The sequence below is a fragment of the Anabrus simplex genome, chromosome 11, assembly GCF_040414725.1.
Source record: "Anabrus simplex isolate iqAnaSimp1 chromosome 11, ASM4041472v1, whole genome shotgun sequence".
NCBI classification, from domain to species: Eukaryota; Metazoa; Arthropoda; class Insecta; order Orthoptera; family Tettigoniidae; genus Anabrus; species Anabrus simplex.
This window is the reverse complement of record NC_090275.1, coordinates 29,905,882-29,914,150: the sequence shown is the minus strand read 5'-3', so window position 1 is coordinate 29,914,150 and position 8,269 is coordinate 29,905,882. Positions and strand designations below refer to the sequence as shown.

The 8,269-nt window shown below is 40.5% G+C and overlaps 1 protein-coding gene across 1 annotated transcript; it reads left to right on the top strand.

Moving 5' to 3' along the window:
• The first annotated feature begins 4,784 nt into the window (after positions 1 to 4,784).
• Positions 4,785 to 8,054, top strand: LOC136883350 (uncharacterized). Its single transcript, XM_067155598.2, has 2 exons — positions 4,785 to 4,822; positions 7,172 to 8,054. Exons 1-2 carry the CDS (start codon positions 4,802 to 4,804, stop codon positions 8,024 to 8,026), a joined length of 876 nt encoding a protein of 291 aa, XP_067011699.2. The 5' UTR covers positions 4,785 to 4,801; the 3' UTR covers positions 8,027 to 8,054.
• Positions 8,055 to 8,269: the final 215 nt, after the last annotated feature.

Genomic DNA, 8,269 nt, shown 5'->3' with positions numbered 1-8,269 from the left:
CATTCACTTACTTCAAACACTCACGCGATTTATTCAACACCCAAATGACCCGCCGCCGTAGCTTCTACACAACTCTTCCCATATGCTTTTAAATTTTATCTTAGTATATAAAGTATTTTTTCCTTTAAACTAATCATAATTCTCACAATCAAGATGAACTTCGAGTATATTGTCAGCATTTGCTTGTTTGTTAGTTACTTGTTGTCGTGCCCGGCTTCACTCGGTCTAACGATTAGAAAGGCTCGAAATTTTCCGAAGTCCCTTTCTCTACAACATTGCACATATCTTGTCAAATTACGAAGGTTGGAACTTTAATAGTGGCAACACTGTTGTAGAGACACTATGCTACAGAACCTAATATTGTCGCTGATAGCACACGTTAGTTACATACCTACCATACCTCAGAGCACATGGACTCTCCCTTCCCACATCACGCGCATGCGTGCTGGTGAAAGGAATAGAACCTTTTGTTAGCTGGTGGTCTAAGGTAGTTTTGTCACGATGTTCGCGAAACAGGAACAACGGAGTAGGTTAAGATTGAGGTCGTACAGCACGACAGTCTTCAAGAGGCTGCATTACCTTACAGAACAGTGGCACGGTGGGTAAAAGCCTTCTTCAGGGGACGCCAAAATTGGCAGAATGCGTCGACCAGGTCATCCTCGTGTCAGTAAAGAAGTAGTGCATACTCTTGCCGCGTTACTGGGCGCTGATCGACGCCATACGATTCCTGAACTGGCCCGGGCACCGGATTAGTTCATATGACTGTGCTTCACATTCTGAAAAATTGCATTACGATCGGTTTCGTCTGTTTCGACGGAAATGCAAAAGTGGTTACGATACGACGCTGCTGGAAACCACTTGGAGCGCTATGAGCCTGAAAGAGGGCCTTTCTCATACTGTGTTAATACGCTGGATGAGACGTGTGTCAAATCGTACGAGCTGCAACTGAAACACCAATCGAATGAATGACATCATTATGGGTCACCACTAAGGTCGAAATTTCGTCAGAGCCCCAAGCAGTGTGAAAGTTATATTTATTCTCGTGTACGACTGTGATGTTGTTATCCTAATTCATTACGTTCCTCCACAGCAGACCGTCAATGTGCAGTGTTAATGTTCGTTTTTGCAACACAACCAGCTTTGAGAAGGAAACAGCGACACTTTCCTCAGAACCCACCCACGATGCTGGTCCCCGCGCAGCGCAAACTGTGGCTGATTTTCTCGGACGTTGGGACGGGAAATTGCTGTACCATCCACCATACTCTCCGGACTTACGTCGTTGTGACTTTGACTTTGTTCCGAAGATGAAGAAACCACTTCATGGCATTCGCTTCAGAACTGTTCGAGAGATTCGTCAGGCAGTAGACAGCTTCATACGAACTATCAACACAGCAGGCGCTGATAAAAGTACCCTACGATTTCCACATCGCTTGCAACGGGTTGTACACAGTGTTGGTTAATACTTTGAAGGACTGCAGAACTTGATAACATGTATCTTTTGTATCAGTTGTAATTAAATAGTTGTTACTATTAAACTTCCAACTCTCATATATTGTACAGAATTTAAAATAATATGTCAAAGGGCCTTATGACAATAATTAAAGTAGGAATGGGGTAACTCAGACTGAGGCAATGAAGGGCGACAACATAGAATAAAACTCCTGTTCACACATTAATGTGTATGGCCTTGTAAATAGCGAAAGTAACAACACTGTGCTATTCACAAACTTTATGCTGATAAGAATATGAAAAATTGGTCCCAAACACAATAAGTTTCGGTAGATTAACGCTAGCTATGAGTTAAAAATGTTTAAACAGACCCTCTCTTTGGCCTTGTTTGCATTCGCGCACGTGCCCAGTTCGAACATCAGGCCTGTATTCTACTCTAGAATACCTGAGCTGACGTTGCTGTGGTTACGGTCGGTCAATTCTTCACCAGATTCCTAGAGGGGGAGTAATGTGATGACAATATCTCTCAAACGGTTAGTTTCAGCACCTTAAAACGTGGTTTTCTGAGTCCCGTAGGGTCATACCAAGTGTTGTTCTTCATGACACGAGGCTTAAAATGAGCTTTATAAGGCCCTTGAACGACAAATTCCATATTTCACCTTTATAACCCTATAAGAGGATATAAAATGCATACTAGCACAAGCGAAGAAGGCCTTTCTTAAGAAAAGAAATTTGCTCACTTAGAACATTGGTATAAGAATTGGAAAGATGTTTTTGGAGACTTTCATGTGAAGCGTGGCATTGTATGGAAGTGAAACATGCCGATAACTAGCACAGAAATAAAGAGAATAGAAGCTTTTGAATTGTGGTGTTACAGAAGAATGCTGCAGGTGAGATAGAAAGAAGAATGGTTAGAAGCATACAAGGCAAGGAATCTACGTACATGTGAAAAATATAGTAAACACTATGCGCAAAGTAATATTGCCGTTTTTTGAACATTTCAACGGAATGAATAATGACAGACTGACAAAACAAATTTTTAATAAAATCATAAAGCTTAAAGTACAACCATCATGGTTTACACAGACATTAAATGATCTCAAAGAAGCAAATATTGACATTAAAGATACATATAAGAGGAAGTTGTTTAGGGACAAAATTCAAAAAGTGATATTCAGGGGTGAACAAGAAATAAAAAGAAAGCAATCACATAACATAGAACATCTCCGGAAAATGAGATAAGAACAGATGAAACAAATGTGGATGGAGATGAAGAAGTAACATAACAAGAATTTGAGTATTCATTTAACGTGCTCTGTAAAAGAGCTACTCGTTTAAATAAATAATCATAAAACGAGCTTGTCACAGTTTACTGTAACCTTCCCATGTAATCAGTGTGTGAGGAGGTTGTCTGACAACAGCAATCATCATCATCATCATCATCATCATGTAATCATGGAAGAGCTACCCGATGCCGTTTAAACGACGCATCTCTTAGGAGAGGACTGAATATATGGATTACAAGCAACAAAGGGAGAGGTATATGGCGATAAAACATGGTTAAGATTAAAGGGACAGACAAGTTCAAATACTGGGTGAATGGATCCAACCCGACGGACTGGATAAAGAGGCAAACAAGGCAAGAGCCAGAAAATTAGATCTGGCCTACAAGCTAAAACAGAACTGATATGAGAAACGGGTAATATCCTACAAGGCTAAAATCTGACATTATAACCCTGTAATAAAACCGGAAGAATTGTATGTGCCAGAGTGTCTTATTTTAAATTAAGGAAAAGGGGAGATGAGAGAACTCGTGATGAAGGTAAGGAAGATTCTGAGGAAAATTTGGGGCTGCAGAAGACTATTGAAGGAACTTGAAAGAAAAGGAGAAATGAGGAGCTCTACAAGTACACCGAAAAGGTCACGGGCACAATGTGGAAATGAAGGAAACGTACACGTAGTAAGAGTGGATGACAACTGACTGACCAAAATCTTCAGATACATCACGGGGTTAAAGTTGACCAGTTGGTAGAAAATGTCAATAGTGATGCAGAAGAAGTTTGAAATACGCGACGGATAATCCACAATAGAAGAGAGTTCAGAAGAAGAATCGACAATCTAAAATCATTTGAAGAGAAACCACTAAAACAGAGGCCCAAACAGATCATTTTCGAAGAGGAGAGAATGATGAGAAGCGAAAGAATGAAGAGGATTTAGGAACAGAAGAGAAGAAAGGCAAGAACCCTTAATTTCTATGCAGTCCTCAGTTGGCCAAATCGGAAACAAAATAAATAAATAAATAAATAAATAAATAAATAAATAAATAAATAAATAAATAAATAAATAAATAAATAAATAAATGAATAAATTTGGGATGCACGAAAGGGCCCACTCAGGAAACTAGAACTTAAAGAGGGGAAGATCTTGTGGAGGATATTAGGACCCATAAGAGGAGAAGGTGGCACCTACAGGATCAGGCACAACCACGAGCTCTACGAACATCAGGAAGACATAGTCACATGTATGAGGAAAAGGCGACTGACGTTCTGCGGGCACATGACCCGCCTAAAAGTCTGCAGGCTCACCAACAAAAACCTCACAGTGACAAATAGGAGGAGGGCTTTCAAGGCCAAGTGGATGACCTCAGTAAAATCAGACCTAGAGGACTACAGATCCTCTAAGAGACCAGAGGAAACCAATCTCAGTACCCATAGGAAGACACTGTCTCTGACAAGCAAAAAGAGTACAGGCACCACCAGACCTAAGTGGACGGATAAGAGGAAGCAGGCACACAGCCAGAAAAATGAAACTGTACTGGGTCAAGAAAAAGCAGACCATAGATAAAAGTTAAGATGAGCCCTGTGGTCCTTAGTAGGCTAAAACGAACCCCCAAAAAAGTTGGAACTCAAGGGGACGAATAGGCATTAGGTATTGGAGTAATTTACAAAGCGAGATATTTCCAACTCCGTTCACATCATGCAGTAAAAGACCAGATAAACAAATGATGAGGAATATGCCACTTGGACGACAGCCCTAAATGCAGACCAGTGCTGGTAATTGACTGATAATAATTTTTCTGTTATCCGTGGCAGCATTTAAAAGTAATCTAGTTTTTATTGACATCTCTTCACATTCCAATCCTGTCTTATAACCATCAGATAGGACTGTAATAGTTCTATGTTAATTGTATAATTAGCTAGTCTTCCTGGAGATGAAGATGTTCTATGATGAGGAACTTAACGCTCTGTGATTTTCTGAGTGATAGCGGAAAGAAAGCTGCTTCGTAGTATAAAAAGGCGAGCCTGGCTGTGAATCGTCAGCAGAGTTTTATCAGCCCAACGCAACATCAGACATGGAGCTGAAGAAGCTGCTCGTAAGTACTGCTTCCACTGTATTATTATTATTATTATTATTATTATTATTATTATTATTATTATTATTATTATTATTATTATTATTGCTCCCTCTGTGGAGTTAGTGTCGTTCTACGGATCCCAAAATCGTAAGTTCAAAACGGATTTTTGAAAGACGGAATAAAGTCCATTCGACACTCCATGTTGTACGATGTGGCATGTAAAATATCTCTTGTAACACATTCGATGTTCACCAGACAAAATATATTTTTAAATCAGCCATTGATCCATGATACTCAGCCATCTGATAAAGTAAAACGAGACGTCTAATTTGACCAGCAGGCAGTCAATATGGCGTTAGATCCAAATACCTGCATACGGTACCAGAAACCATATTATTATCATTCATACACTTCGCCACAGGAAATATGGATAGTAACGGGATACGGGATGCACCAAATGCCTTACAATAATTGAAGTATTTACACATTATAACAGAAATATTGATGTACAGGTATATTCAAAACTATAAATCACGGGATCTTCATTCCTGCTTGAGGGACGATCGCACAATGTTGCATGTTGACAGGAGGACAGAACGTTGCATAATTTTAAGACGTTCGGTGGAAGACACAGTTCTTGCAGACTCTTGTGAAGTGTGTGTGGAATGAGGCCGTTGACTGACAGAATCACAGGGACTATCCGTACCAGTTTCATCTTCCAGATTCTCTTGATCTCCTCTGAAAGTTCTTTGTACTGCAGATATTTTCATAGTACTTTCTGTCAATGTTTGTGTCATTGCGGAATGCGATGTCAATAATGAAAGTTATCTCAGTTTTCTGGTTTACCAGTATGATGACTGGTCTGTTATGGTTGACTGTTTTGTCTGTCACTACAGTAGTGTCCCAGTAAAGCTTAATCGACCCATTCTCCAGGAGTGGTGTTGGATGGTACTTGTAATAAGGGATACGCTCCTGAGTTCATTGGTTTTCCTGAGCAAGTGCCTGGTGTATAAATCCCGAGACACGATTGTACGGAACATCGTCTGCATTTATCGGAGAGTACGCTGGTGTCTTTGATTATGCACTTTTTGTAACTGTTTTTAGCTATTACTTGGTCTTGTATAGCAACTGAAAAATTATTACTATTATTATTAGGGCCATGATTACTGCTCTAACCAAACAGCAATTGCAGGAAAATTCCGAGACAAAAGTTTATCTTGAATTATCACGTCTTAGCAAGTATATAGAGACTTAAACACTCGCCAAGTCCAAATTGTGATAAACATCGTTTTGGAAATGCTTTTTAAAATATTTATCCGTACGGATCGTAAGCTGTTCTTGACTCGTAACTTTGGGATATTAAATGTTTGATAGGCGATGTCCTCATCTTAATTCTAAACCATAATAAGGCGCCGGCCATACATAGCCATTGCAAAGGCTGGGTAATTTATACATCCCATAAGAATTCTTTTGTTTTCTTTATTTGAAGTCCAGTTAAAGAATTCATGAGTTAAAATTGGATAGGATTTTACACCCTAAGCCTACAACAATTTTAATTAAAAGTCAGAGTGATTTACAGTGTCCATAAACACACACACACATACATACAAGAAATCTTTGGTAATGGAATGGTGTTCTACTCGTAAAACTGAAATGAGGATGTAAGTGTCTTGAATGTTAATCTTTATACACAATGTCTAATCACTTTAACTTAAGATTTCAAATGTCTTGTTTTCTTTCGAGAGTTGCCTTCACTCTCACTGTAATACTAAAAGCTAATAGTTTAACTTGAATTGTACTTAACTTCAATACTAAAACTTTTACAACCACAGATTAATTTCATAGGGTATCTGTCACACAGAGCGAGGCATACACCCGTTATAACCTCGCTTTCCTTTTGTTTTCTCGTCATTTAAAATGCATCGAGTAACTCTTACAGTTTTCCTAAGTTTACATAATGATGATGATGATGATGATTGCTGTTGTCAGAATGCCTTCTCCCGCACTGATTACATGGGAAGGTTGCAGTAAACTGTGCCAAGCTCGTTTTATGATTAGCTGAAGCAGTCCCAGAAATTGTATTTTACTTCATGACACGGAAACTTGCTCTATGTGTGCATCGAAATAATAAATTATACTCGTCAAAAATTTTAGCCTGAAAATTTTGCAATCCCTGTTTGAGAATAGCTAATTTCGAATCAAAGTCAAGGAAAATTCCAGTCAAAATTGTTATTACTCGTCTGTAGTTTCAAATTTGGAAGTACTTACTTTGTCCATAAAATTAATTCTGAAAATGTTGTGCAAATATAGTGTGCTACTAGATAAATTATTATGGGAATAAACCATTGTTTTAATTCACCTTGACAGGTCGCTGTCCTTTTCGTGGCCGCTGCCATCGCTGGAGAAACAGAGAAGAAATTAGAAAAGCGAGGACTTGATGGTTTTGGTGGAGGCTACGGAGGTGGTCATGGAGGAATTCTTGGAGGTGGCAGCAGCTACAGTTCCATCAGCCTCGGTGGTCTTGGAGGTGGTTACGGAGGAAGTTATGGAGGAGGTCTTGGATATGGCGGAGGATTAGGATACGGAGGAGGTCTTGGAGGAGGCTTCGGAGGTGGTATTGGCGGTGGTGCTGGAGGAGGTTTTGGAGGTGGAATCGGAGGCGGTGCAGGAGTAGCTGCCGTGCAGACTGTGACCGTCACTCGCCCCGTGCCTGTTCCACAGCCCGTTCCAGTAACAGTAACCAGACCTGTTCCAGTTCCTGTAGCAGCTCCCTATCCTGTTGCCGTACCTCGAGCTGTTCCTGTCCCCGTTCCCCGCCCTGTACCAGTGACCGTTCCTAGACCATACCCAGTAACTGTTACCAGACCAGTCCCAGTTCCTGTACCCCAAGCCGTTCCTGTGTCTGTTCCTCAACCTGTCGCTGTTCCTGTTCCACAGCCCGTTCCTGTCACTATTCCCCAGGCTGTCCCAGTTCCAGTTGCTCAGCCAGTAGTGGTTCCTGTAGCTCAACCTGTATTTATTGGAGGTGGAGGTGCAGGAGGCATTGGAGGAGGATTTGGAGGCGGCTTTGGAGGTGGTCTTGGAGGAGGCTTGGGAGGTGGATATGGAGGTGGACTTGGAGGTGGATATGGTGGAGGTTTCGGAGGTGGATATGGTGGATATTCAGGTGGACATGGATCAGTTATCAGCTACGGTTCCCTTGGAGGATATGGTAAACATTAACGATGAATGACGATCGCCATCTACCTCTGTTCCCACCTTGCCTTACCAGCAGCGCCCGTCTATTTTACTCTTACTTGTCTTGATTTCTGAACATGTATTTCAATTCTACCAATAAAAGAAATAAAAACTATTTTTCATGTGAGTTGTGTATAAATCTAAGTTTTAAAAACCGATTCCCCATTTCTGTAAAAATCGATGTTAAAAATTTACTGCGCTTTCTCTCAAGAAATTCCCCTGTGGGTG

Coding starts and splice junctions, on each gene's coding strand:
- LOC136883350 (XM_067155598.2), top strand. CDS start 4,802: ATGGAGCTGAAGAAGCTGCTC. Junction 4,823..7,171: donor TGGAGCTGAAGAAGCTGCTC/GTAAGTACTGCT, acceptor TCACCTTGACAG/GTCGCTGTCCTTTTCGTGGC.